At 62.9% G+C, this 25,484-nt stretch overlaps 6 protein-coding genes across 13 annotated transcripts; 4 read left to right on the top strand and 2 right to left on the bottom strand.

The window, feature by feature from the left end:
• Nucleotides 1-75: 75 nt before the first annotated feature.
• MRPS12 (mitochondrial ribosomal protein S12) lies at nucleotides 76-1,007 on the top strand. 2 transcript variants are annotated; one of them, XM_085564811.1, is made up of 3 exons: nucleotides 76-202; nucleotides 300-358; nucleotides 438-1,007. In XM_085564811.1, exons 2-3 carry the CDS (start codon nucleotides 310-312, stop codon nucleotides 818-820), a joined length of 432 nt encoding a protein of 143 aa, XP_085420937.1. In that variant the 5' UTR covers nucleotides 76-202; nucleotides 300-309; the 3' UTR covers nucleotides 821-1,007. The 2 variants fall into 2 exon arrangements, with proteins under 2 accessions (XP_085420937.1, XP_021401351.1); XM_021545676.4 differs by having other exon boundaries at nucleotides 179-358.
• A 391-nt stretch (nucleotides 1,008-1,398) lies between these two features.
• SARS2 (seryl-tRNA synthetase 2, mitochondrial) lies at nucleotides 1,399-5,805 on the top strand. Of its 3 annotated transcripts, none has more exons than XM_085564806.1 (16): nucleotides 1,399-1,663; nucleotides 1,749-1,844; nucleotides 2,242-2,271; nucleotides 2,344-2,484; nucleotides 2,702-2,756; nucleotides 2,923-2,986; nucleotides 3,204-3,309; nucleotides 3,911-3,958; nucleotides 4,034-4,142; nucleotides 4,357-4,402; nucleotides 4,521-4,593; nucleotides 4,663-4,775; nucleotides 4,866-4,959; nucleotides 5,231-5,323; nucleotides 5,401-5,466; nucleotides 5,549-5,805. In XM_085564806.1, the coding sequence occupies exons 1-16, from the start codon at nucleotides 1,424-1,426 to the stop codon at nucleotides 5,765-5,767; spliced, it is 1,593 nt and encodes a 530-aa protein (XP_085420932.1). In that variant the 5' UTR covers nucleotides 1,399-1,423; the 3' UTR covers nucleotides 5,768-5,805. The 3 variants fall into 3 exon arrangements, with proteins under 3 accessions (XP_085420932.1, XP_085420934.1, XP_021401319.3); XM_085564808.1 differs by having other exon boundaries at nucleotides 1,402-1,663; nucleotides 4,506-4,593; nucleotides 5,582-5,805; XM_021545644.4 differs by having other exon boundaries at nucleotides 1,404-1,663; nucleotides 4,506-4,593.
• Nucleotides 5,806-5,937: 132 nt separating this feature from the next.
• Nucleotides 5,938-8,342, bottom strand: NFKBIB (NFKB inhibitor beta). Its single transcript, XM_021545643.4, has 6 exons — nucleotides 8,115-8,342; nucleotides 7,523-7,628; nucleotides 6,955-7,171; nucleotides 6,632-6,720; nucleotides 6,268-6,534; nucleotides 5,938-6,150 (listed from the first exon to the last, which is right to left on the bottom strand). The coding sequence occupies exons 1-6, from the start codon at nucleotides 8,318-8,320 to the stop codon at nucleotides 6,103-6,105; spliced, it is 933 nt and encodes a 310-aa protein (XP_021401318.1). The 5' UTR covers nucleotides 8,321-8,342; the 3' UTR covers nucleotides 5,938-6,102.
• A 134-nt stretch (nucleotides 8,343-8,476) lies between these two features.
• SIRT2 (sirtuin 2) lies at nucleotides 8,477-12,971 on the top strand. Of its 4 annotated transcripts, none has more exons than XM_021545645.3 (15): nucleotides 8,477-8,645; nucleotides 9,114-9,153; nucleotides 9,486-9,602; nucleotides 10,190-10,231; nucleotides 10,507-10,613; nucleotides 10,695-10,751; nucleotides 10,840-10,908; nucleotides 10,985-11,114; nucleotides 11,246-11,305; nucleotides 11,388-11,443; nucleotides 11,573-11,649; nucleotides 11,781-11,832; nucleotides 11,915-11,979; nucleotides 12,183-12,249; nucleotides 12,345-12,971. In XM_021545645.3, the coding sequence occupies exons 1-15, from the start codon at nucleotides 8,499-8,501 to the stop codon at nucleotides 12,600-12,602; spliced, it is 1,344 nt and encodes a 447-aa protein (XP_021401320.2). In that variant the 5' UTR covers nucleotides 8,477-8,498; the 3' UTR covers nucleotides 12,603-12,971. The 4 variants fall into 4 exon arrangements, with proteins under 4 accessions (XP_021401320.2, XP_021401321.2, XP_085420927.1 ...); XM_021545648.3 differs by having other exon boundaries at nucleotides 8,642-8,712; XM_021545646.3 differs by lacking the exon at nucleotides 9,486-9,602.
• Nucleotides 12,972-15,587: 2,616 nt separating this feature from the next.
• On the bottom strand, nucleotides 15,588-21,309 carry PAF1 (PAF1 component of Paf1/RNA polymerase II complex). 2 transcript variants are annotated; one of them, XM_085564805.1, is made up of 14 exons: nucleotides 21,185-21,309; nucleotides 20,989-21,018; nucleotides 20,774-20,866; nucleotides 20,095-20,216; nucleotides 19,599-19,665; nucleotides 19,013-19,216; nucleotides 18,447-18,552; nucleotides 18,115-18,183; nucleotides 17,913-18,016; nucleotides 17,512-17,628; nucleotides 16,986-17,114; nucleotides 16,595-16,700; nucleotides 16,425-16,512; nucleotides 15,588-16,138 (listed from the first exon to the last, which is right to left on the bottom strand). In XM_085564805.1, the coding sequence occupies exons 1-14, from the start codon at nucleotides 21,232-21,234 to the stop codon at nucleotides 15,756-15,758; spliced, it is 1,668 nt and encodes a 555-aa protein (XP_085420931.1). In that variant the 5' UTR covers nucleotides 21,235-21,309; the 3' UTR covers nucleotides 15,588-15,755. The 2 variants fall into 2 exon arrangements, with proteins under 2 accessions (XP_085420931.1, XP_021401357.3); XM_021545682.4 differs by having other exon boundaries at nucleotides 19,013-19,114.
• Nucleotides 21,298-25,411, top strand: MED29 (mediator complex subunit 29). The gene is made up of 4 exons (XM_021545654.4): nucleotides 21,298-21,519; nucleotides 23,674-23,732; nucleotides 24,127-24,211; nucleotides 24,679-25,411. The coding sequence occupies exons 1-4, from the start codon at nucleotides 21,298-21,300 to the stop codon at nucleotides 24,910-24,912; spliced, it is 600 nt and encodes a 199-aa protein (XP_021401329.4). The 3' UTR covers nucleotides 24,913-25,411.
• Nucleotides 25,412-25,484: the final 73 nt, after the last annotated feature.

The following is a 25,484-nucleotide window of genomic DNA, read 5'->3' as shown; positions in this document are numbered from 1 at the left end:
GCATAGGGCGGGGATAGTTTGAATATGGGCGGGGAATCGGCTTTGGGGCGGGGTTTAGCGGAGGAGGGGCGTGGCACAACGCGGAAGTTGCTGCTCAGAGGGCGGGTCTCCAGCGACCAGAGCGTCATTAACCAATCACCGCACGAATCTCGGAGATTGGCATCTCCCCTGCCCAATCGCAGCGCGGTGCGCTCGGATCTGGGTAAGATGGCGGCACCCTGAGGGGAACGTGCGGGCTCCGGTCCCGCCGCTCCCCGGTGCCCTCCCCAGGCCGCCCTGACCGTCCCTTCTCCCCTCAGAGCCTCGTAGATGTCGCTCCGCGCCGCGCTTCGGGCCGCCGCCTCGCTGGCGCGCAGCAGTGCGTAAATGCCCCTTCCTCCCCCAAAACGCGCCGCCCCCCCAGCACCCCCTGACCTCTCTCCGTGTCCCCTCCGCAGCTCCGGGGCTGCTCCTCCCGCCGCCGCCGCCCCGTCCTCCCTCGGCCGGCATGGCCACGCTGAACCAAATGCACCGGCAGGGCCGCCCCGCGCCCCCTCCCCGCAAAGCGGGGCCCACGCTGGGCCGGCCGCAGATCAAGGGCGTGGTGCTGAAGAACCTGATCCGGAAGCCCAAGAAACCCAACTCGGCCAACCGCCGGTGCGTGCGGGTGCGGCTCAGCACCGGCCGCGAGGTGATCGCCTTCGTGCCCGGCGAGGGCCACAACCTGCAGGAGCACCACATGGTGCTGGTGCAGGGCGGGCGCACCCAGGACCTGCCCGGCGTCAAACTCACCGTGGTGCGCGGAAAGTTCGACTGTGCCCACGTGCAGGCCAAGAAATGAACGGGGCCCGCAGCCTGGGGTTCCCGGGAATGCGCCCGGCCCGGGATGAGGCTCCCCAGGACCCTCAGGGGAAGCCTCAGGTGGGGTGACCCCAAAAACCTCCCCAGAATCACCCAAAAGCCAGCCCAACCTCAGGGTCACCCACGTGCTGGCCCTGGGGTTTTTATGGATTAAAATTTGGTGGTGATGTGGGTTGTGGTGTGGAGTTGTGGTGGGGGTACCCGGAAGGGTCGTGGGGTACTGGGGAGGGTTGTGGTGGAACTGTGAGGGTTGTGGGGGTACTGGGAAGGGTTGTGGTGGAACTGGGGAGGCTCGTGGGGGTACTGGAGGCACTCAGAAGGGGCCTTTGGGCGGTGGAAGGAGGTCAGGGGCACTGGGAATAACTTGGAGAGAGATCTGGGGACCTGGGTGGAGGAGTTCAGGGCACTGGGGGGTCACTAGGGTGTCACTGGGGTCACCAGGGTGTCACGGGGGGGTCACCGGGGTCACCGAACCCACAGCGCTGCGGGACTGAGGCCGGGGGGCGTGGCCTGGATGGGAAGGGGCGTGGCCAAAGCTGCCGGCCCCGCCTGCGACTCCTCCTGCACGTGACCGGCGCCCAAGATGGCGGCGCGCAGGGCGCTGCTGGCGGCGGCGGCGGCGGGCGGGCGGCGCGGGGCCGCGGGGGCCGCTGCCGGCCCGGGTCCCGCTCCCGCTCCCGGTGCCGGTGCCGGGCGGAGCCGCCTGTACGAGCACGCCCGGGAGGGGCTGAGCGCGCGGCCGCAGCTGGACGTGACCGCGCTGAGCGAGCGCGACCTGGAGCAGCGGCGCGGGCCGCTGGGGGGCGCTGCGCTGCGGGAGATCGTGAGTGGCGGGAGCGGCGGAGGGCGGGACCTGAGGGGCGGGGCCGGCCCCCGCCTGAGCCCCGCGCCCCCCGCCGCGCCCTCAGGTGCGGACGTGGTCCCGGCTGGGGAAGGTCCGCGATGGCATCGCACGGCTGGAGGCGGAGAAGGGCCGTGTGGCACAGGGGGTCCGGGACATCATGGTGAGACCCCACCCCGGGAACCCTCAGTCCCCCTGAGACCCCCAAAGTCCCTGCTGGGACCCCACTCAGTCCCCCTGAGACCCCCAAAGTCCCTGCTGGGACCCCACTCAGTCCCCCCTGAGACCCCCAAAGTCCCTGCTGGGACCCCACTCAGTCCCCCCTGAGACCCCCAAAGTCCCGATGGGTCCCCACTCAGTCCTCCCTAGGACCCCCAAACTCCCTCACCGCCCCACTCAGTCCTTGCTGGGACCCCCAAAGTCCCCACTTGGTCCCCCTTGGAACACCCCAGGACCCCCTTCCCTTTCCCCCTAACCCACTCCATGATCCCCATCCCCCCCATACTCCTTCTCTTCCCCCCAGACCCCCAAGGAGCCCCTGACTCCTTTTCCCCCCACAGGCCTCCCACGACAAGGCAGCGGCCAAGACGGTAGGAATCAAATTTCGGGGGGCCCGGGGGGTGTTAGTGGCCCTCCGTGCCCTCATGGTGGTCCTCTGGCAGCACCCGGAATTGGCAGCGCTGCGGGAGCAGGGCCGGAGCCTCCGGGGGCAGCTCCGGGTGCTCGAGGCTGAAGAGTCTGACCTGGAGCAGAGATTTTACCTGGCGGCCCTGCAGCTGCCTAACAGAACCCACCCCGCAGTGGTGAGACCCCAAAAACCTCCCCAAAATCACCAAAAACCCAACAGAACCCACCTGGCTGTGGTGAGACCCCAAAAACCTCACCAAAACCCAACAGAGCCCACCCCACAGTGATGAAACCCCAAAAATCCCCCTGAAACCTCCCCCTTGACTCCCCCCCGGCCTGCGGAGTTTTGGGGGAGTTTCTGATGCCCCCAAACTCCCCCTTGTGCCCCCCCAGCCCGTTGGGGACCAGAGTCAGGCCCGGCTGCTCGAGGTGGTTGGTGAGAAACCAGGTGAGGGGTTTTGGGGGGTCCTGGGGATGTTTTTTGTTGTGGGGGGAGGAGGAGAAGGGTCCCTGGAGGGGGAAAGGGTCTGGGGGGCATTTGGAGGGTCTGGGGGGGTGGGTTTGGAGGGCCTGGGGTGACAAAGGTGACGGAGGTTCCCCCTTCCTGTCCCCAGTGTTTGATTTCAAGCCAAAGGGACACCTGGAGCTGGGGGAGGGCTTGGACATCATCCGGCAAAGGTGAGCGGCACCTGGAGGGGGGGACACCCCCGTCCCACCTGTGTCCCATGGTCACATTACCTGTGCGGGATGGGGGGCGTCCCCAGGTGTGGCACCCCTGTCCCAGGTGTCAGGCCATTGCTCGCGTTACCTGTGCGGGGTGGGGGGCGTCCCCAGGTGTGCCACCCCTGTCCCACCCATGTCCCATCCCTGTCCCACCCCTGTCCCACCCGTGCAGGCGCCTGTCCCACATCTCGGGCCATCGCTCCTATTACCTGAGCGGGGCTGGGGCCCTGCTGCAGCACGCCCTTGTCACCTTCACCTTGCAGAAGCTGCTCAGCAAGGTAGGGGGGGGACCTGGGGGTGTCCAGGGAGGGTCTGGGAGGGTCTGGGGGGTCCAGGGAGGGTCTGGGATGGACTGGGGGATCCAGGGAGGGTCTGGAGGGGTCCAGGGAGGGTCTGGGGGTCTCCAGGGAGGGTCTGGGATGGTCTGGAGGGATCCAGGGAGGGTCTGGGATGGTCTGGGGGTCCCCAGGGAGGGTATGGGGGTCTCCAGGGAGTGTCTGGAATGGTCTGGGGGGATCCAGGAAGGCTCTGAGATGGTCTGGGGGGATCCAGGGAGGGTCTGGGGATCCCCAGGGAGGGTCTGGGATGGTCTGGGGGGATCCAGAGAGGGTCTGGGGGGATCCAGGGAGGGTCTGGGATGGTCTGGGGGGATCCAGGAAGGCTCTGAGATGGTCTGGGGGGATCCAGGGAGGGTCTGGGGGGATCCAGAGAGGGTCTGGGGGGATCCAGGGAGGGTCTGGGGGGATCCAGAGAGGGTCTGGGGGGATCCAGGGAGGGTCTAGGATGGTCTGGGGGTCTCCAGGGAGGTTTGGGGGTCTCCAGGGAGGTTTGGGGGCCACCCGGGGGGGGTCAGAGTCTCACGATCTCCCTTTTTCCCAGGGTTTCCTGCCCATGACGGTGCCAGACCTGCTGCGTGGAGCCATTTTTGTGAGTGACCCCCGAGCCCCATGAGGACCCCCCCTGGCACCTCTGCGGTCCCAGGTGACCCCCTGTGCCCCCCAGGAGGGCTGTGGGGTCCAGCCCAGCGCTACCCCCTCCCAAGTTTACACCATCGACCCCGCGCGCTTCGAGGACCTGTGCCTGGCCGGGACCTCGGAGGTGGGAATTGCAGGTGGGAAATGGGGGAAAATGGGGGGAAACTGGAAAAAACCCAGGGGGAGAAATGGAGTGGGGGAGGACCAGGGGGAAAACGGAGGAAAATATGGGTGAAAATGGGGAGAACATGAGGAAAATCTTAAAAAAATAGGGAAAAAAAGACGGAAAAAGGAGAGAAGGAGGGGGGTCAGAGGATTTGAGGGTCATGCTGTGTCCCCCGCCACATCCAGGGTATTTCATGGACCACGCAGTGCAGCTGCAGGACCTGCCTGTCAGGTATGGGGGGGTTGTGGACCCCCTCCCCTTCTGGGGGTCCCACCCCGATCCCCTGGGGGGGTCTGGGGTCTTTGGGGGCCCCCTGAGCCACGTCCCCCGCCAGGGTCGTGTGTTCCAGCACCTGCTACCGCACGGAGACCGACACGGGCCGCGAGCCCTGGGGGCTCTACCGCGTCCACCAGTTCACCAAGGTACTGGGAGCACTGGAAGAGCCCTGGGGAAGGAAGGGCGGGGAGCTCAGCCTGTGTGCCCCCCCAAAGGTGGAGATGTTCGGGGTGACGGCGGCCGAGCGCGGGACGGAGAGCGAGGAGCTGCTGGACGAGTTCCTGGGGCTCCAGAAGGAGATTTTCTCGGAGCTGGGGCTCCATTACCGGTGAGGGGGATTTGGGATTTCGTGGGGGGGGGTCCCCCCAATCCGTGGGACTCTGAACTCCCTCCTAACTGTCCCCCCCGGGCCCCCCAGTGTCCTGGACATGCCCACGGAGGAGCTGGGGCTCCCCGCCTACCGCAAGTTTGACATCGAAGCCTGGATGCCTGGACGAGGCAAATTTGGGGAGGTGAGGTGGTTGTGGGGGTGGGTCTGGGACCCCAATAATGCAGGGAGAGCCCAAATAACTTGGGGAGAACCCTGATGATTTGGGGAGAGCCCCAATGATTTGGGGAGAATCCAAACAATTCTGGGAAAACCCCAAAAATTCAGAGGTGCCCAGGGTGATGCCCCCCCTCTTTATTCTCACCCTTGCTGCCGGATCAGGACCCTCATTTTGGGGGGGTTCCTGGAGTGGAGGAGCGGGTGCCAAAAATCTCCTGACCCCTCTCCCCCCCCAGATTTCCAGCGCTTCCAACTGCACGGATTACCAGAGCCGGCGGCTGAACATCATGTACAGTGGGGAGGGGGGTCGGCTGAGCCACGCCCACACGGTGGGTGCCCCCTAAATGCCCCCCAAAACCTCTGGGGAGGGGTCTCCAGCCCCCCCTGACCTCGGGCCCCCCCTCAGGTGAACGGCACCGCCTGCGCTGTGCCCCGGCTGCTCATCGCACTCCTCGAGTGCAACCAGCTCCCGGTGAGTGTTTTTGGGGGGTCCCGCGGGGTCTGGGGGCTCTGGAGGTGGGGTTCACCCTGCCCCGTGTCCCCCCCACCCGCAGGACGGCCGTGTCCGCGTGCCCCCCGTGCTGCAGCCGCTGGTGGGGCAGGAGGTGCTGGCCCGGCCCCCTGCACCCCTCCTGCGCTACATTGGCCCCAACCAGCCCGGAGGGGGCCCCCCAAAAACGGGGGCGGGGGGCCTGAGGAAAGGGGTCCCCGTGGAGGAGACGGACGGAGCCGGGATGTCGCAGGAGGGACGCAGGACACTGGACACGCGGTGACAAATCCCGGGAATAAAACATGGAAATCCTCCTTGGAACAGGTGTGGCCTCTGCTGCAGGGGTGCTCTGGGGACACGCAGGTGTCCCCCACTGTCACACCTGTCTGCTGTGCTCACACACATGTCCCCTCCATTGTCACACCTGTCTCCTTTCCTCCAGTGCCACAGGTGTGTCCTTTGCTCCGAGCGCAGCCTCTGATTTATTTCCCACCGCCCCCTGCAACCCTCGGGGCTCCCTGGGGATTTTGGGGGGTGGGGGCACATCCTCAGGGGGTCCCCCTGGCTGGGCGGTGGTGGGGGCATCCCCAAGTCCATCCAGAGGGGTCTGGGGTCCTCTCAGGCCGGGCAGCGCTTGCTGTTGATGACGATGTCGTCGTACTCGTCCTGGGGGGGAGAGAGGTTTTGGGGGGGCTCAGAAGGGTTTGGGGGCCTTCCCGAGAGGCCCCCCCGGGCTACCCCGGGGTTGGGAAATCTCTGGGGCCGGTGTGGCCACGGACTGACCGCGCTGTCCTCGGGGCCGCCCTCGCTGTCGCCGCTGCTGTCGCCGCTGCTGTCGCTGCTGTCGCTGCTCGGGGGGTCGCGGGCCCCGAAGCGGCGAAGGAGCGGGGGCAGGCGGGGCTCGGGGCGGCGGCGGGCGCTGTACAGGGGGGTGTACCCCGAAAACGTGCGGGGGTCCGGCCGTGCCCCGCCCCGCAGCAGGCACTCGGCCACCTCGGGGCTCTGAGCCTCCACAGCCAAGTGCAGGGGGCTGCGGCCACAGCTCGGCTCCTGGGGGAGCACGGCGGGGTCAGGGGGCGGCCAGGACCCCCACTCCCACCCCGTTTTTTGGTTATTTGTGGGGGGGTTTGTTTTTGGGAGCACCCACCGGCTGGTCGGGGTCGGCGCCGGCGCGGAGCAGGAGCTGCACCAGCTCCAGGTCCCGGCGCAGGACAGCGATGTGCAGGGGGGTGTAACCTGTGGATGGGGGTCCCCAAAGCACAGCCTGAGCACGTGGGAACCCCCTCCCAACATGCCCGCCAAACATCACGACCCTCCCCAAAACGCGTAAGTTCCGTAAATTCCAAACGCTGCGTCCCCATCCCCAAAATCACCGGAATTCCCCCCGCCTCAAAACCACGGCGAGCCCAACGCCACAGGACCCCCCCAAAATCCTCCCCAGCCCTGAAAACCGCGGCCCCCGCCCCTCACCGTCGTAGTTGACGCTGTCCAGCTGCGCCCGCCGCTCCTCCTCGTCCTTGCCGGGGTCCCCCAGCAGGGCGCGGGCGCAGGCAGGGTGACCCTCGCGGCAGGCCAGGTGCAGCGGGGTGTGCCCGCCGCGCTCCCGCAGCGCCGCGCCCGCGCCCGCCGCCCGCAGCCGCCGCACGGCCCCAGCCAGCCCCAGCACCACGGCGATGTGCAGCGCGCTCTGCGGGGAAAACCGGGCTGAAACCCCCCAAAAATATCCCCCAAACCTGCAAACCGTCCCCCCCAAAAACCTGCAACCCGTCCCCCCAAAAACCTGCAACCCGTCCCCCCAAAAACCTGCAACCCGTCCCCCCAAAAACCTGCAACCCGTCCCCCCAAAAACCTGCAGCCCGTCCCGGGCACGATGCGTGGGATGCTCTGCGGGGTGCTGGGGTCAAGCCCCACCCGAAATTCCCCTCCCACCGTGTCCCCAAACCCCCAAATTTCCCCTCAGCTCCTCGCCCACCCCCACCCACGCTGTGGAGACTTAGGGGATGGTCCCGGGACCCCCAAATTTCCCTCCCTGCCGCACCTGGCCCAGGTCGTTCTGCAGGTCCAGGTAGGGCGAGCGCTCGGTGTGGCGCAGGATGGACTCCAGGAACTCCTCGTGCTCGTGGATCACGGCCAGGTGCAGCGCCCTGCCGGGGGTACGGGCTGGGGGGGCGTCCCGGCAGCCCCGGACCCACCGGGGAGCCCCCGGCACCCCCGGACCCACCGGGACTCCCCTGGCACCCCCGGACCCACCGGGGAGCCCCAAAAATGCGTTTGTGTGTGTGGGGATGGGGGTCCTGGGCCGTGAGTGGGGGGTACCGAGGGGCGTTACCGGAGGATACCCGGGGGGGGGCATTGGTCCCGGGGGGCTTGGAGGCTACCGGGGAATCCCCGGCGGTGCGGCGGTCCCGGGGGTCTCGGACGTTACCGGGGGACCCCCGGGGGGCTCGGACGTTACCGGGGGACCCCCGGAGGGCTCGGACGTTACCGAGGGGCCCCCGGCGGTGCGGCGGTCCCGGGGCGATCGCACCGGAGCCCCGGGAAGCGGCAGCACCGTGACCCCCCAACCCCAGGGTGTGCGCGGGGGTCCCGCCCGGACCGGCGGGGGGTCCCTCATCCTTCCCCGCCCTCACGTGTCGCCGTCCTCGGTGACGAAGCTCAGGACGTGCCGCAGCCAGGCCGCGGGGTCAGCCAGGGGGTCGGAGGACTCCGCCGCGGGGCTGGCGGGCAGCGGCGGCCCCGGCGGCCCCTCGCCTAGCGAGCCCAGCCCGCTGTCGCACCACTCGTCGCCCTCGGGCCGCTTCGCCTCGCCCGGGGCCGCCGGGGCCGCGGCCGCCATCGCGGGCCGGGGAATCCCCGCCCCGCCGCCTGCCGGGACCCGTAGTCCGCGCCTGCGCTTCCGGGTGTCTCAGCCAATCATCACCCTCTATCTGGTCCCGCTCACTCCCCCTCGCCAATCGGAGCGGCCGGGGGTGCGCGGGGCACGCCGGGAAGTGTAGTTCGGGCAGGCCGCGCCCATGGCGGACCGGGACGGGACCGGCGGCGGCCCGGGGGATGCGGCTGCCTCTCCTCCCACCCCCGCCACTGACCCTCCCACCGTCCCCGCAGCTCCCGCAGCTCCCGCTGCCCGCCAGCAGGCGGCGGAGCCGGACGCCGAATCTCCGGTAACGCCCCCGGTGTCCCGTGGGTCCCCACCCCGGTGACCGCCCCCGACACGCCGGTGTCCCCTCGGTGCTCACCCCGCTGACCCCTCGGAGCCCGCCCCGCTGACCCCTCGGTGTCCCCTCGGTGCCCACCCCGCTGACCCCTCGGTGTCCCCTCGGTGCCCGCCCCGCTGACCCCTCGGTGCCCGCCCCGCTGACCCCTCGGTGTCCCCTCGGTGCCCACCCCGCTGACCCCTCGGTGCTCACCCCGCTGACCCCTCGGTGCCCGCCCTGCTGACCCCTCGGTGTCCCCTCGGTGCCCACCCCGCTGACCCCTCAGTGCCCACCCCGCTGACCCCTCGGTGCTCACCCCGCTGACCCCTCGGTGCTCACCCCGCTGACCCCTCGGTGTCCCCTCGGTGCCCGCCCCGCTGACCCCTCGGTGTCCCCTCGGTGCCCACCCCGCTGACCCCCGTGCTCTCCCCGCAGGTCTCGGACCCCGAGCCCGGCTCTTCGGCCGACGCTGACAGTTGGGTCTGGGGGCGTCGGGGTCCCGCGGGACCCGAGCTGGGCCTTTGGGGACATTCGGGGCCAGCTGGGGACACTTCTGGGGACATCGTGGCCCTTTGGAGAGATTTTGGGGCCTTACAGAACATTTGGGGATATTCCTAGGGCAGGGCGGTTGGAATAAGGCGTTTGGGGATATTGTGGGTCTTTTGGCGTTGGTTAAGGGATTTTTGGGGAGGTTTCTGGGCCTTTTGGGACTTTCAGGGGCATTTGGGGGACATTCCAGGGGGGTTTTGGGATGAAGGGGTGGGGTCGCTTTGCCGGCTGTGTGGGGACACTGGGATGTCCCCGCAGTGGAGCTGCTGCGGACGCTCCTCTCCCGGACCCTGGGGCTCGGCGGGGACAAACCGGAGCCGGTGCTGGACGAGCTGAGCCTGCCGGGCGTGAGCCGGTTCCTGAGGAGCGACCGCTGTAGGGACCCCGGGATCGGGAATTTGGAACGGGAATTGGGCTGGGAATGGAGAACAGGCCAGTTCCCAAAGGGTGACCGCTGTAGGGACCCCGGGATCGGGAATTTGGAACGGGAATTGGGCTGGGAATGGAGAACAGGCCAGTTCCCAAAGGGTGACCGCTGTAGGGACCCCGGGATCGGGAATTTGGAACGGGAATTGGGCTGGGAATGGAGAACAGGCCAGTTCCCAAAGGGTGACCGCTGTAGGGACCCCGGGATCGGGAATTTGGAACAGGAATTGGGCTGGGAATGGAGAACAGGCCAGTTCCCAAAGGGTGACCGCTGTAGGGACCCCGGGATCGGGAATTTGGAATGGGAATTGGGCTGGGAATGGGGAGTGGGACTGGGAACGGGGATTGGACTGGGAACGGGGATTGGGCTGGGAACGGGGATTGGGCCGGCTCCCGCAGGGCGAGAGCTGCAGGGACACCGGGAATGGGACGTGGAACGGGAGCGGGGCGCAGCGGGAACTGCACGGATCTGGGGGCTCGCTCCGGGGAGGAAGGGGCGATTTGGGGTTCACCCCTTTGTCCCCCCACCCCCCCAGGTAAGAATATCGTGTGCATGGTGGGCGCCGGCATCTCCACCTGTGAGTGTCCTTTGTGGAGGGCCCTGGGGGGGCTCAGGGACACTGGGGGGGCTCGGGGACACCTGGGGGGGCTCGGGGACACCTGGGGGGCTCAGGAACACCTGGGGGGCTCAGGGACACTGGGGGGGCTCGGGGATACCTGGGGGGGCTCCGAGACACCTGGGGGGCTCGGGAACACCTGGGGGGGCTCAGGGACACCTGGGGAGATCGGAGAAACCTGGGGGGGCTCAGGGACCCCTGGAGTGGGTTCTGACCCCACCACCGCCCCCCACCAGCTGCCGGCATCCCGGATTTCCGCTCCCCTGGCACCGGGCTCTACTCCAACCTGCAGAGCTACAACCTCCCCTACCCCGAGGCCATCTTCGAGATCAGGTTCTTCAAGGTATCCCCGTTTCTTCCCCAAATTCTTGGGAGGGTCCCTGATTTTCTGGGGCCCCCCCCCGACCTCCCTGTGCCCCCCCAGAAACACCCGGAGCCCTTTTTCGCCCTCGCCCGCGAGCTCTACCCAGGGCAGTTCAAGGTAAAACACCCCCAAACCTCTCCCCGACCCCCCGCTCCACTCAGAGGGGGCCGTGGGACCCTCAGCTGACCCCCAAATTCGCCCCCAGCCCACCGTGTGCCACTACTTCATGCGGCTGCTGCAGGACAAGGGTCTCTTGCTGCGCTGCTACACCCAGGTGGGACACGACCCCTCCCTCCCAGCCGGTTTGGGGGGGATTTTGGGGACCCCCTGACCCCCCTTCGCCCCCCCAGAACATCGACACCCTGGAGAGGGTGGCGGGGCTGGACCCAGAGCTGCTGGTGGAGGCTCACGGCACCTTCTTCACCTCGCACTGCCTGCGGCCCTCGTGCCGCCAGCGCTACAGCCTGGCCTGGATGAGGGGTACGGGGGACTCTGGGGAACCCCCCCGAGCGCTGGGGGACCCCCTGGGCCCCCCCTTCCCTCTGTACCCTCCCCCAAATGTCCCCGTGCCCCCTTTCCCCACCGGGCTTCTCCCTCCTCCTCCTTCCCAGAGCGGATTTTCTCCTCCCTCGTCCCTAAATGCGAGAAGTGCCAGGGGCTGGTGAAACCTGGTGAGTTTTGGGGGGCGCGAGGGGAGGGGGGGTTTACCCCGACCCTCCCCGCAATGCGCCACTGACCTGCCCCCTCCCCCAGACATCGTGTTTTTTGGGGAGAGCCTCCCCGCGCGCTTCTTCGCCCTGCTGGAGTCGGTGAGTGGGGCTTGGGGGGTCCTGAATCCCCCCCCCTCCCTCCCAGCCTGCCTGTGGGGCTGGGGGGGTGCTGAGGGAACCTGGGGACCCCCCCCACCTCCCCACCAGTGACATCCCCTCCCTCACCAGGACTTCGAGAAGGTTGACCTGCTGATCATCATGGGCACCTCGCTGCAGGTGCAGCCCTTTGCCTCCCTCATCAGCAGGTGAGACCCCCCCCAAACTCCCCAGATACCCTCCAAACCCCCAAAAACCCCCCAGACCCCAACAAACCTCAGAGCACCCCTCTGACCCCCCCAGCCCCTGGGGAGCCCCCTGTGACTGTCCCCTCCCACAGGGTCCCAACCAACACCCCCAGGCTCCTCATCAACAAGGAGAAGACGGGGCAGGTGAGGCCGGGGGGAGGTTGGGGGGCACCGAGGGGGGCTGGGGGCGGCCGCCTCCCCCTCCTCACCACCTCTGCCCCCCCAGGGCGACCCCCTGATGTCCCTGATGGGCTTCGGTGGGATGGACTTCGACTCGGACAAAGCCTACAGGTGCGGCAGGCGGGGGGCTCTGACCCCGCCCCGGGTTTTTGGGAACGCTTGGGAGACTCGGGATGGTTTTGGGGAGCCCTGAGGGTGGTTTGGGGTCCTTGCCTCAAGGTTTGGGACACCCCCAGTTAGTCTGGGGTCACTCGGGGTGGTTCTGGGCAGCCCGGAGGTGATTCCAGGGTTTTGGGGTGCCCGTGTCTCTGCAGGGACGTGGCCTGGCTGGGGGACTGCGACAGCGGCTGCCTGGCTCTGGCTGAGCTCTTGGGCTGGAAGGTACCCCCGCACCTTCCCCCACCCGCGAATTTTGGGGGTCCCCCTGCCCCCCAAACCCTTCGGGGACCCCCCTGAGCCCCCGTGTCTCCCCTCAGGAGGAGCTCGAGGAGCTGGTGCGCAGGGAACACGCGGCCATCGATGCCAAGGCCGGGGAGCCCCCCCAGAAACAGCAGGGGCATGAGGACAAGGACGGGGGGAACCCCAAAAAGAGCCCGGGGGACAAGGAAAAAGCTCCAGGCGACCCCAAGAAGAGCCCCAGGGACAAGGCCAAGGCTGAAAAAGACCCCAAGATGCCCCAGGGGGACAAGGAGAAAACTCAAAATGACCCAGAAAAGTCACAGGGGGGGCAGTGAGGACCTTCCCCACAGCACAGCGGGGACAGCCCGGAATTAAATGGTCACAGAGGAGGTTTTGGCTTTCTGTGGTCACCGTGGGGTGGAGGGCCTGGGGCTCTTTCTTTCCTTGAAGGAAGTAAGAGAAAAACAAAATAAAAATACAGGAAATGGGAAAAGTAAGTTAGAAAAGGAGAGGGGGAGGCTGAGGGCGCAAAAAGGGTTTTTTCCTCCCCAAAAAGGGGTGCTGCAGCTCCAAAATGTGTTGGAACTCACAGGAAGGGTGTGGGGGGATGTGTGTGCAAAACACTGAAACCCGTGCAGTTTCTCACTTTTGTATCTACTGAGAAATAGCATTAATTTCCATTAAAAATCGGTTTCCTTATAAAACTGTCTGCTGTGTGATCCCTGTGGTTTTGGGACGGGAGGAAGAGCGGCCGTGGGTCTGTGGGGTTGGAAAATGCCAATTTTGGAGCGGCAGGTGGGGATCATTGTCCAGTGGCCGGCAGCTCCAAAATCCCCCAGCGAAGTTCCTGGAGAAGCTGCCCCAGATCTGAAATTATTTGGGGGGATTTAATTTCTTTTATAGAGCATTGGGTTCTCTTTATGCGTCAGGGTAGTGGCAGAGTTTTGTTTGGGTTTTTTTTTATAAATATTCAGCATCTGGTTTGGAGTATAGGAAGTTAGTTTAAAGGTTTTTCTTTCTTTTTAGTGGTTTTTGTGTTTTGCTGTGTGGGTTTCTACAGGTTTTTTTTAAAATTAGTATTTCATTTTTGTGATGTGATAAGAGCTGCTAGTGAAAGGAGTGTAGTGCGGGTTTTTTTGCTGGTAGTTGGTTGGCTGGTGGAGCCTTTCTGAATTTTTTCAACAGTATTGTTGGGAATTTGATGCTGTTTGTTTTGGCATTTTATTTTTAGGAATTGGATTATAACTGCAAGGTTTTAACTATAACTCTAATGAAACAAAACAAATGCATAAATATGAAAATGGGAATATAAAACTTCATTTTTAAATATAAATGGAATACATATGAATAAAACATGTAACATAAATAATGTTATTCATTACTATTAGATAGTATATTGTTTGATATAGAGTATTTTATTTTTTATATCAATACATATAGATTATAAATATAAACAAAATCCATATAGAGATGTATAATTAATACATGTGGATATATAAATATAAAAATTACAAAACAATAGGAATCAATACAGTACATAATGCATATTTTACTGTATATGTCTTATTAAAACACATTAGATGTCCTAAATATTATATATCAAAATACAGTACCTACATATATTGTGATAGAATATATAAGTACTTGTAAAAATCAAAAATAGAAATAAATAAACATTTAAATATAGTTTAAAATAAAGGGGATTTTATTTTCTATTTGGTAGTAGGTAGGGGTTTTATTATAAAAATTATGAATAAAAATAAAATTAGAAATCTTTGTATAGAAATATATCTTAAATATGTTAGGATCTATATAAAAATTCAAAGGTGAGTAAATATACGTATTAGCAGTATGTACGAAATAGAATTTAAATAAAAACTTATCTATCTTGTTACCTCATTATATATAATATATATTTATAAAGATATCGATATAAAGTAGAACTGCAAATGTGACTATAATGATGAAAAAAAAAATTCAAGTATTGTTTATAGAAAGGGCTTTTCTTTGTTTTTATTTGGTTTTAATGGAAAAAATATCAATATACATTTTATTTTGATATCGTTCTAAATATGGAAATATATATTCAATGTATACAGATTTACATAATAATATAGACTAGAAATAAAAATAAGTATTAGGAAGAGATAGACTATAAATAACACCATACATCAATCTACATTTAAAATGTAAATTTGAATATAAATGCGAAAAATAGAGAAAAATTTAAACGGAGTTTAAATAAAGGTTTAAATAAAATTTAAATAAAATATTAAAAAATATTTTTTAAAAGATTTTTACTTGGATAGAGGCAGGGGTTTATTTTAAGCAATATAAACCTTTTAGAAATCTAAATCTAACTATAGAAATATGTAAGCAATATATTAAGATATGTATAAAAAATAAAATAAAATATAATAGGAATAAATGGAAGAAATTCTAAAAATACAATTATACATTAATATACATTATAAATCCGAATGTGAATGTAAATAATATAAAAATAAAATAGATTGAAAGGCAGTTGAAGAGGAAAGGTTTTTTCTTTCGGTTTTTTGTTCCGTTCTTTTCCGGAGGGGGACGGCGCAGTGCTGCCGCCGTGTGGGCAGAGAGCGGCACTGCAGCCCGCCGCCCGCGGCCGCCATCTTGGGAGGGGCTTGGCGCGGACTCGCTTGACCTTCTCGAGAGGGCGCGAAAACGAGGACGTTGAAATTCGAGGACCCGTGTCTGTTTTTTACACTGCCTGAATTGCCCGCACCGCCGGCGCCCCCCGACGGGATTTTCCGCGGCGGGTCCGGTGCCGTGCACACGGGCTGTGGGGTCAGCAGCGCCGCGAGCGTGCGGGTTTTTGGCGGGAGCCGACAGGCATCAGCAGAAACGCCTGTCACCATCAAGGGCCCCACGGGCCGCCATCTTGTCGCGGACACTCTTGATAAGTGCTGCCGCCTTGTGGACAGAGGGCGGTACTGCAGCCCCGCAGCCAGCGCGACCCCAAAACCACCGGGACGGGGCGGGGGGGCCACGACACTACAGGGGGGCTGTTTTTGCGGGGGGAGCAGTGGGAGGGGTTCGTTTCCTCCGTTTTTAAAAATCCCAGGATTTGCGGATTTTATTTCCTCTTTTTAGTTGTTTTTTTTTTTCTCTCCCTTTTTTTTTTTTTTTTTTTTTTTGGCTCTTTATTGTTATTATGTTAATTAATTATTTCTGTCCTGGCCCCCCCGGGGTGGGGGTGCCCCCGCCCCCCCTCGGTACAGCCCCTCCCCCCGCCCTCCCCCACCCCTTTGTAGCGCTGCGGCCCCGAAATAGAACGACAAAAATCGTTATTTTAGATACATTTTATTATGAATCCTTTTGTTATGATACGGTTGGTAACCATTGACCTTATTAAACACAAAAACCGCCCCGAGACGCTGCTTTTTTCCCCCAAAAAGGGGCCGGGGGGCGTGGGGTGGGATTTTGGGGAGGGGCGGGAGGGGGTCACCCCCTCCTCACTCGCTGGAGGACTCGGAGCCTTCGCTGGCGCTTTCCTCCTCCTCCTCTTCTTCCTCATCCTCCTCCTCCTCGCTGGGGCTGAGCTGGGGGCTGCGGGGCGCCGGCCCCCCGCCCTCGCTGCCTTCCTCCTCCTCCTCCTCCTCCTCTTCCTCTTCCTCCTCCTCCTCCTCATCCTCGTCGTTGTCGCTGCCGAAAATCTCCTCCTGGTCCCGGGCGGCCCGAGCGGCGTCGCTGCCCCCCCGCCGGCCCCCCCGGGCTCCTTCGGCCTCCTCCTCCTCCTCATCCTCGCTGCGGGCCGAGCCCCCCCCGCGCTCCGAGCCCGAGCCGGAGCCTTCGGCCTCGTCCTCCTCGCTCTCGCTGCCCTTCTCCCGCTCCTCGTCTGCTCGGGGGGTTGGGGGGCCTCAGTGGGGTGAGACCCCCCAGACCAGGGGGGTTGGGGGGATGTGGGGAGGGGGATTTGGGTGGAAAATGGGATTTGGGGTGGGAAATGGGGATTTGGGCGGGAAACAGGGATTTGGGGGGGTTTTGGGTGGGATTTGGCGGGATTTTGGGGGGGAAATGGGGATTTAGGGGGGATTTTGGGTGGGATTTGGGGGGATTTTGGGTGGAAAATGGGGATTTGGGGGGATTTTGGGTGGGATTTTGGGGCATTTGTGTCCCCAAACCTGATCCCGGCGTTTCCTTCTCGGCCTCCATCTCCTCCTCCTCCTCCTCCTCGGGCTCGTGGTTCTCCAGCTGCGCCCGCCGGGCCTCCTGTGGTGGGGAGGGGGCTCAGGGGGGTCCCTGGGGGGGTCCCGGGGGGCCCTAGGGGTTGGGACCCCTCCCCGAATCCCACCTGCGCCTCCAGCTCCTTCTCATTCATGTCGCGGTGCTTCACCACCAGCACGGCGTTGGTGCCCGACTGGACCCCGGCGCGCGCCCGGCGCTTGCTCAGCCGCACCCTGTGGTGAGGGGTCAGGGACCCACAAAGGACCCCCCCCAAACCCCCCGGGAACCCCCCCAGACCCCTCGGGGAGCCCCCAGACCCTCAGGGCATCCTCGAGACCCTCTGAATGCCCAACCAGTGCCCCCAGCACTGACCAGGGAATCTCCCAGTGCCCCCAACAGCGACTTGAGGCAGCTCCCAGTGCCCCCCAGTCCCTCCCAGTTCTCCCCAGTCCCTCCCAGTCCCCCCTCCCAGTCCCTCCCAGTGCCCCCCAGTTCCCTCCCAGTGCCCCCAGCCCCACCGGGTCTCCAGCTCGTTGTAGTAGACGCCGTCGCCCTCGCGGAAGATGAAGAAATAATTCTCCTCGTAGCCCTTGCTGGCCTTGTTCTTCACGTTCCAGTTGTACTCCCTGGCGATCTTGTAGTCATACCTGGGGGGGGCCGCGGGGGGGGGGGGGGTCGGGGAGGAGCCGCGGGACCCCCCAAAAACCCCCCAAATCCCAGAGTTCTGCCCCAAAACCTCCCGGAGCTTTGGGAGTCTTGGGTTCGTTCCCTGCGGGGATTTGGGAACCCAGAACTGCCCCCAAAGCCCCCCCCCGGGGAACCCCCAGTTCCAGGGATGCCCCCCAGTCCCAAATTCCCCCCCAATCCCAAATTCCCCCCAAAACCCCATTTCCTCCCCAAATTTCCCTTCCTTTCCCAGCACACTCCACAACCCCAACGGAGCCTTAAACCCCCCCGGATTTATTTCATTTTTTCTTTTATCAATCCCCTCACGTCCTGGGGACCCGCCCCAGGATTTTGGGGAGGTTTTGGGGTCCCCCTTACACGTCCTCGGGGGCGTAATCCACATCCTCCTCCTGGTCCCGCTTGCGCTTGCGCAGCGTCTCCTCCACGGGCAGGAAATAGGCCACGAACTGGTTCCCCTCCTCATCCATCATCCCCCTGCGGAGCGGGGTCAGCGGGGCGGGGGCCCCCGGGGGCTTTGGGGTGTCCAGGGGGGTGTTTGGGGTGTCCAGGGAGGGGTTTGGGGTGTCCAGGGGGGTGTTTGGGGTGTCCAGGGGGAGATTCTGGGGTCCCAGGTCAGAATTTTGGGGTGCCCATAAGGAATTTGGGGTCTCATGAGGAATTCTGGGATCCCTGGGGGTGAATTTGGGTTCCCCAGGTGAATTTTGGGCTCCCTGGGGAGGAATTTGGGGTGCCCAGGGGGAATTTTGGGGTGCACTCACCTGATCATGGCCTGGGACATCATCTCCAGCGCCGCCACCCCCGAGGTGTCCTTGGGGGCTGGGTCCGAGTCAAAAATCACTTGGGCACAAGGGTTGATCCACATCTGGGGAATCGTGGGGTTTGGAGGAGGAATATTGCAATTTTGGGGGGGATATTTGGAGCTTAGGGGGGGTAAAAGGGGCTGGGGGCCCCCAAACCCACCTTGAAGTCGGGGAACACGGGCATCACCTCCAGCGGGGTCACCCGGGGTTTGCTGTAGTGCTGCGTGATCTGCTCAGGGACCAAACAGCCCCAGAGAACCCCAAATTATGCCAAACTCACCCCAAAACCACCGCAGAACCCCCCAAAGCCGCCTCACAACAAACACCTGAACCCCTCCCCAAATAACCCCTAAAATGAGCCCCAAGCCGCACGAAAAAACCCCGAAATCGCCCCCAAACCTCCCAAAAAATCAGGCCCCAAACAAACCCAAAAACCTCCTCCCAAAATGCCCCAAAATGCCCCAAAGTGCCCCAAAATGCCCAAACCCCGACCGGTTTCTGGGCGTCCTCGAAGGTTTTCTCGATGGCCGCGATCTGACTGTCCCTGTCCTTGTAGATCTCCTCCTCAGTAAACTGCTGCTTCACCGACACCCCGATCCTGCCAAATGCCCCAAAGTCACCCCAAAATCTCCCCAAAATCTCCCCAAAATCTCCCCAAAATGCTCCCCAAAGTCAGCCCAAAATCTCCCCAAAATCATCCCAGAATTATCCCAAAACACTCCCTACATCACCCTCAAAATCTCCCCAAAACCACCCCAAAACAATCTCCACGTCACCCTCAAAATCACCCCAGAATCACTCCCCAAAATCACCCAAAACCACCCCAAAACACAGCCCTAAATCACCCCAAAATCACCCAAAAATCACCAAAACCCAGCCACAAAATCACCCCAAACCCCATCACCCCCAGCCCCTCTGTGGCCATCCCCGAACCCCAAACCCCCTCCAAAAACACAAAACTCCCACTCAAAACCCCCTCAAAAACCCCAGAACCCCCCCAAAAGCCCCAAAACCACCCCAAAATCCCCAGAACCCCCCAAAATCCCCGGAGCACTCACTTGACCTCGGGTTTCTCGTTGCTCACCCCGTAGCGATTGAACTCGGTGGAGATGTACTCGGTCTTGCGCATCCAGGGCACCACCTTGGCGTGCTGCTGTGATCTGCAGCCCCAAAATTCACCAAAAACAGCCCAAAACCGCCCCAAAACTGCCCCAAGACCACCCCAAAACTGCCCCAAAACCACCTTGGCGTGCTGCTGTGATCTGCAGCCCCAAAATTCACCAAAAACAGCCCAAAACCGCCCCAAAACTGCCTTGGTGTGCTCCTGTGACCTGCAGCCCCCAAAACCACTGAAATGGGCCCGAAATGGGCCCAAAACCACCCAGGATCACCCCCAAAACCACCCCAGAACGTTCCACAGGTGTTTGGGGCACCCCAAAACGAGGTTTGGGGTCTGGGGAACCCCCCCTGGGCAGTTTTGCGGCGCCCATTTGGGTTTTGAGGCACCCGAGGCAGTTTTGGGGCGCCCATTTGGGTTTTGGGGCTCCCATTTGGGTTTTGGGGTGCCCATTTGGGTTTTGGGGTGCCCCATTTGGGTTTTGGGGCGCCCCATTGCAGTTTTGGGGCACCCCGTGGGGGCCCCACCTCTTGGAGCTGGTGGGGGCCTGGATCTCTTCCTCCAGCAGCTTCTCGTCAGCGGCGTCCAGCAGCACTGCGGGAACGGGGGGACCCCAAAACGGAGTCAGCAACCCCAAAACAGGGTCAGAGTTTTGGGGCAGTTTTGGGGCAGATTTTTGGGGCAATTTTGGGACAGTTTTGGGGCGGATTTTTGGGTCAGCTCTAGGGCAGTTTGGGGGCAGATTTTTGGGTCAGTTTTGGGCAGAGTTTTGGGTCAGTTTTGGGTCAGCTCTGGGGCAGATTTTTGGGACAGTTCTGGGTCAGTTTTGGGGCAGTATTGGGGCAGTTTTGGGACAGTTTGGGGGCTGTTTTGGGTCAGCTCTGGGGCAGATTTTTGGGACAGTTCTGGGTCAGTTTTGGGGCAGTATTGGGGCAGTTTTGGGACAGTTTGGGGGCTGTTTTGGGTCAGCTCTGGGGCAGATTTTTGGGACAGTTTTGGGGCAGTTTTGGGGCCCATGCTCACCGCCCGGGTCGATGCGGTACGTGTCGGGGTTGATGAGGTCGATGGTGACGCCCAGGTCCGGCTCTGTCAGCAGGTCGTGCTTGTGCTGCTTCTCCAGGGACGTGGCCTTGTACTGCACAAACCTGGGCAGTGCCCGGGGCCCGGATCAGCCCCAAATCCACCCCAAATCACCCCAAAATCAGCCCCAAAACCACCCCAAAACAACCCCAAAATCAGCCCCAAAACCACCCCGAAATCAGCCCCAAAACCACCCCAAATCACCCCAAAATCAGCCCCAACTCCACCCCAAAACAACCCCAAAATCAGCCCCAAAACCACCCCGAAATCAGCCCCAAAACCACCCCAAAATCAGCCCCAAACCAGCCACAAAATCAAACCCAAACCCAGCAGGACTGACCCCAAATCCACCCCAAAACTCACCCTGAGATCAGCTCCAAACCCACCCGGGATCCCCCCGGGATTTCTCCCCGGTACCCCCCGGGATTTCTCCCCGTTAGCCCCCGGGATTTCTCCCCGGTACCCCCCGGGATTTCTCCCCGTTAGCCCCCGGGATTTCTCCCCGTTAGCCCCCGGGATTTCTCCCCGTTAGCCCCCGGGATTTCTCCCCGTTACCCAACGAGATTTCTCCCCGGTACCCCCCGGGATTTCTCCCCGTTAACCCGGTGCCCCGGTGCCGGACCTGCTCTGGTCGAAGGGGTACGTGATGAACTTGGGGTCGAACGGGATGTCCGGGAGGCCGTTGCAGAACTTGACCCGGCAAACGACCCCGGACCTGCGGCGGGACCCGAAACCCCCGGATTTCACCCCAAACCCGGCCGGGGGCCGCGGGAGCCCCGAAACCGCCGGGATTCACCCCAAACCCGGCCCGGGACCCCTCCACCGCCCCCCGCTCACCTCTCGGGGAGGGTCCGGTGCGAGCTCGGCCTGCGGGGAGGGGGGGGCGCGTCATGACGTCACGGGGGTCCCCGATGCTCCCGTGACGTCACGGGGGTCCCCGTTACTCGCATTCTCCCGCCCGCCGCGGCGTGACGTCACGGGGAAACCCCCTCCCGCCCCGCCCCCGCCGCGGCGGTGACGTCACGGCCGTTACCGGTGCCCCGGCTCATCGCGCTGCGCCTGCGTTTGGATGGTGGGCGCCATGGCGGGCCCCGCGCGGCGCGCCCGGAACGCGTCACGCGCCGCGCGCCGGAAGTGCCGCGCGGCATGGCGGCGCCTCCGCCGCCCGCCGCGCCGGGCCCGGCGCCTCCCTCAGCGGCGGCGGCGGGGCCGGCGGCGGCGGCGGGGCCCGCGGCCGGGCCGGGGCCGCCCCCGGGGGCCGCGCAGGGCCCCGCGCTGCCCGCGCAGGCGGCGGCCGTGCAGGCGCAGGACTTCGAGCCCGTGCAGCGCTTCCGGCTGCTGCTGCCGCAGCTGAAGGAGAGCCTGCAGGTGGGAACGGGCGGGGTTTGCCGCCGGGAACGGGCGGGGTTTGCCGCCGGGAACGGGCGGGGTTTGCCGCCGGGAACGGGCGGGGTTTGCCGCAGGGAATGGGCGGGGTTTGCCGCCGGGAACGGGCGGGGTTTGCCGCAGAGAATGGGCGGGGTTTGCCGCCGGGAACGGGCGGGGTTTGGCGCCGGGAATGGGCGGGGTTTGCCGCAGAGAACGGGCGGGGTTTGCCGCCGATAAGGGGCGGGGTTTGCCGCCGATAAGGGGCGGGGTTTGCCGCAGAGAACGGGCGGGGTTTGCCGCCGATAAGGGGCGGGGTTTGTCGCAGGGAATGGGCGGGGTTTGCCGCAGGGAATGGGCGGGGTTTGGCGCCGGGAATGGGCGGGGTTTGCCGCAGAGAACGGGCGGGGTTTGCCGCCGATAAGGGGCGGGGTTTGCCGCAGAGAACGGGCGGGGTTTGCCGCCGATAAGGTGCGGGGTTTGCCGCAGAGAATGGGCGGGGTTTGCCGCCGGGAACGGGCGGGGTTTGCCGCAGGGAATGGGCGGGGTTTGCCGCCGGGAACGGGCGGGGTTTGCCGCAGAGAATGGGCGGGGTTTGCCGCCGGGAACGGGCGGGGTTTGCCGCAGAGAATGGGCGGGGTTTGCCGCCGGGAACGGGCGGGGTTTGCCGCCGATAATGGGCGGGGTTTGCCGCAGAGAACGGGCGGGGTTTGCCGCCGATAAGGGGCGGGGTTTGTCGCAGGGGGAATGGGCGGGGTTTGCCGCCGAGAATGGGCGGGGTTTGCCGCCGGGATCGGGCGGGGTTTGCCGCAGGGAATGGGCGGGGTTTGCCGCCGATAAGGGGCGGGGTTTGCCGCAGGGAATGGGCGTGGTTTGCCGCCGGGAACGGGCGGGGTTTGCCGCCGGGAATGGGCGGGGTTTGCCGCCGGGAACGGGCGGGGTTTGCCGCCTAAAAGGGGCGGGGTTTGCCGCCGGGAATGGGCGGGGTTTGCCGCCGATAATGGGCGGGGTTTGCCGCAGAGAACGGGCGGGGTTTGCCGCCGGGAACGGGCGGGGTTTGCCGCCGGGAACGGGCGGGGTTTGCCGCCGAAAAAGGCGGGGTTTCCACCGGAAAAGGCGGGGTTTGCCGCCGAAAGGGGGTGGGGTTTTTACCGGAAAAGGTGAGGTTTACACCGGAAAAGGCGGAGTTTGTCGCCGGAAAAGGCGGGGTTTACCGCCGATAATGGGCGGTGTTTGCCGCCGATAAAGGGTGTGGTTTCCACCGGAAAAGGCGGGGTTTCCAGCGGAAAAGGCGGGGTTTGCCGCCTAAAAGGGGCGGAGTTTGCCGCCGAAAGGGGGCTGTGTTTCCACCAAAAATGGCGGGGGTTGTCACCGGAAGGGGGCGCGGTTTGCCGCCGATAATGGGCGGGGTTTGCCGCAGGGAATGGGCGGGGTTTGCCGCCGGGAAGGGGCGGGGTTTTGCCGCCTAAAAGGGGCGGGGTTTGCCGCAGAGAACGGGCGGAGTTTGCCGCCGATAATGGGCGGGGTTTGCCGCTGATAACGGGCGGGGTTTGCCGCCGATAATGGGCGGGGTTTGCCGCCGGGAACGGGCGGGGTTTGCCGCAGAGAACGGGCGGGGTTTGCCGCCGGGAATGGGCGGGGTTTGCCGCCGATAATAGGCGGGGTTTGCCGCCGATAATGGGCGGGGTTTGCCGCAGAGAAAAGGCGGGTTTTGCCGCAGCGAACGGGCGGGGTTTGCCGCCGATAATGGGCGGGGTTTGCCGCCGATAATAGGCGGGGTCTGCCGCCGATAAGGGGCGGGGTTTGCCGCCGGGAACGGGCGGGGTTTGCCGCCGGGAATGGGCGGGGTTTGCCGCCGATAAGGGGCGGGGTTTGCCGCCGATAAGGGGCGGGGTTTGCCGCCGGGAATGGGCGGGGTTTGCCGCAGAGAACGGGCGGGGTTTGCCGCAGAGAACGGGCGGGGTTTGCCGCCGATAAGGGGCGGGGTTTTTTACAATAATGGGCGGGGTTCGCAGCAGGGGGCGTGTCTCATGAGGGGTCCCCCGGGATTTTGGGGGCACGGGGGATGCTGCGGGTGCCCCGTGACCCCGTGACCCCCCCGTGACCCCATGACCCCGTGACCCCCCCGTGACCCCCTCTTGTCCCCCTGTCCCGCAGACCCTGATGAAGGTGGCGGCTCAGAACCTGGTGCAGAACTCCAACATCGACAACGGGCAGTGAGTAACCCCCGAGCCTCCCAGCCCCTCCCAGTTCATCCCAGTTCATCCCAGTTCACCCCAGTTCATCCCACTGCCCTCCCAGTCCCTCCCAGTCCATCCCAGTGCCTCCCAGCCCCTCCCAGTTCATCCCAGTTCATCCCAGTTCATCCCACTGCCCTCCCAGCCCCTCCCAGTTCATCCCAGTGTCTCCCAGCCCCTCCCAGTTCATCCCAGTTCATCCCACTGCCCTCCCCGCCCCTCCCAGTTCATCCCAGTTCATCCCACTGCCCTCCCAGCCCCTCCCAGTTCATCCCAGTGTCTCCCAGTCCCTCCCAGTTCATCCCAGTCCCCCCAGTGCCCTCCCAGTCCCTCCCAGTCCCCCCAGTGCCCCCAGTCTCACCAGTTCCCGCAGGAAGAGCGCTGACGGGGCCCTGCAGCGCTTTGACAAGAGCCTGGAGGAGTTCTACGCCCTGTGCGATCAGCTGGAGCTGTGCCTGGTGAGCGACCCCAAAATCCCCCAAAATCACCCCAAAACAACCCCAAAATCACCCCAAAAACCTCCCCCAAACCCCCTGTGCGACCAGCTGGAGCTGTGCCTGGTGAGAGACCCCAAAATCCCCCAGAAACCCCCCCAAAACAATCCCAGAATCCCCCCAAATCCCCCCACGCCCCCCGTCATCCCCCCAAACAGCCCCAAACCGACCCCAAATCCCCCAAACACCCCCACACCCCCCATCATCCCCCCGAACAGCCCCAAACCGACCCCAAATCCCCCAAACACCCCCACGCCCCCCGTCATCCCCCCAAACAGCCCCAAACCGACCCCAAATCCCCCAAACACCCCCACACCCCCCATCATCCCCCCGAACAGCCCCAAACCGACCCCAAATCCCCCCACACCCCCCTCTCATCCCTGCAAACAGCCCCAAATTCACCCCAAACCCCCCGAACATCTCCCCCGCAGCGCCTGGCCCACGAGTGCCTCTCGCAGAGCTTCGACAGCGCCAAGCACGCCCCGGCGCTGGTGCCGGCGGCGCCCAAGGGCGAGGGCGGCGCGGGCGGCGGCGAGAGCCTGCCCTACACCCAGTACCTGCCCCTGATCAAGGCGCAGATCGCCGGCGCCAAGGACATCCACAACGCCCTGCTGGAGGGCACCAACAAGATCACGGGCAGGCTGCCCCCGCCGGGGGGGCCCTGACGGCATCGGGGGGTCTGATGGGGTTTAGGGGAGATCAGATGGGGTTTGGGGGGGTCTGGCAGGGTTTGGGGGGAGTCTGATGGTGCTTAGGGGGGTCCTGATGGAATCTGGGGGAGTTTGGGGGGGGCTCTGATGGCATTTGGAGGGTCCTGATGGAGTTTTGGGGACTCCTGATGGAATTTAGGGGGGGGTCCTGGTGGAATTTAGGGGATTCCTGATGAAGTTTGGGGGCTCCTGATGAAGTTTGGGGGTTCCTGATGGAGTTTCGGGGGTTCCTGATGGAATTTGGGGAGCCGAGATCCCCCGAGCAGCGCTGGGGGTCGGGGTTGGGCAGGTCTTGGGGGGCTCTGGGGGATTTGGGGGACCCCCACCTGCCCCACCCCGTGCGAGGGGGATAGTGCGGGAGGGGAGCGGGGCTGCTGCGTTTTGGGGTGAAACATTGGAAGTTTGGGGTGAAACATTGGAAGTTTGGTAAATAAACCCGCGTTTTGTGACAGCGGCTCTTCGGCTGTTCCGTGCGTGATGTCACGGGGAGGAAAGGGGGGGGGGAGATTCATCGTGACGTCACGGGC

This window comes from Lonchura striata, chromosome 34, assembly GCF_050655825.1.
Source record: "Lonchura striata isolate lonStrDom1 chromosome 34, ASM5065582v1, whole genome shotgun sequence".
NCBI lineage: Eukaryota > Metazoa > Chordata > Aves > Passeriformes > Estrildidae > Lonchura > Lonchura striata.
Note: the sequence above shows the minus strand (reverse complement) of the source record. Positions and strands in the feature narration are given on the sequence as shown.

Excerpts from the sequence above, each read along its gene's own strand:
- MRPS12 (XM_085564811.1), top strand. The coding sequence starts at position 310 with ATGTCGCTCCGCGCCGCGCTTCGGGCCGCCGCCTCGCTGGCGCGCAGC. Across the intron at positions 359-437 it reads CGCCTCGCTGGCGCGCAGCA|CTCCGGGGCTGCTCCTCCCG; the intron begins GTGCGTAAATGC and ends TCCCCTCCGCAG.
- SARS2 (XM_021545644.4), top strand. The coding sequence starts at position 1,424 with ATGGCGGCGCGCAGGGCGCTGCTGGCGGCGGCGGCGGCGGGCGGGCGG. Across the intron at positions 4,594-4,662 it reads GCGTCCACCAGTTCACCAAG|GTGGAGATGTTCGGGGTGAC; the intron begins GTACTGGGAGCA and ends GCCCCCCCAAAG. Across the intron at positions 4,960-5,230 it reads GACGAGGCAAATTTGGGGAG|ATTTCCAGCGCTTCCAACTG; the intron begins GTGAGGTGGTTG and ends CTCCCCCCCCAG.
- NFKBIB (XM_021545643.4), bottom strand. The coding sequence starts at position 8,320 with ATGGCGGCCGCGGCCCCGGCGGCCCCGGGCGAGGCGAAGCGGCCCGAG. Across the intron at positions 6,721-6,954 it reads GGACAGCGTCAACTACGACG|GTTACACCCCCCTGCACATC; the intron begins GTGAGGGGCGGG and ends CCCCATCCACAG. Across the intron at positions 6,151-6,267 it reads GCGGCCCCGAGGACAGCGCG|GACGAGTACGACGACATCGT; the intron begins GTCAGTCCGTGG and ends TCTCCCCCCCAG.
- SIRT2 (XM_021545645.3), top strand. The coding sequence starts at position 8,499 with ATGGCGGACCGGGACGGGACCGGCGGCGGCCCGGGGGATGCGGCTGCC. Across the intron at positions 9,603-10,189 it reads GTTCCTGAGGAGCGACCGCT|GTAAGAATATCGTGTGCATG; the intron begins GTAGGGACCCCG and ends CCACCCCCCCAG. Across the intron at positions 11,115-11,245 it reads CAGCCTGGCCTGGATGAGGG|AGCGGATTTTCTCCTCCCTC; the intron begins GTACGGGGGACT and ends CCTCCTTCCCAG.
- PAF1 (XM_085564805.1), bottom strand. The coding sequence starts at position 21,234 with ATGGCGCCCACCATCCAAACGCAGGCGCAGCGCGATGAGCCGGGGCAC. Across the intron at positions 19,666-20,094 it reads GTACCGCATCGACCCGGGCG|TGCTGCTGGACGCCGCTGAC; the intron begins GTGAGCATGGGC and ends CCGTTCCCGCAG. Across the intron at positions 18,184-18,446 it reads TCGAGGACGCCCAGAAACCG|ATCACGCAGCACTACAGCAA; the intron begins GTCGGGGTTTGG and ends GTCCCTGAGCAG.
- MED29 (XM_021545654.4), top strand. The coding sequence starts at position 21,298 with ATGGCGGCGCCTCCGCCGCCCGCCGCGCCGGGCCCGGCGCCTCCCTCA. Across the intron at positions 23,733-24,126 it reads TCCAACATCGACAACGGGCA|GAAGAGCGCTGACGGGGCCC; the intron begins GTGAGTAACCCC and ends CAGTTCCCGCAG. Across the intron at positions 24,212-24,678 it reads ATCAGCTGGAGCTGTGCCTG|CGCCTGGCCCACGAGTGCCT; the intron begins GTGAGCGACCCC and ends TCTCCCCCGCAG.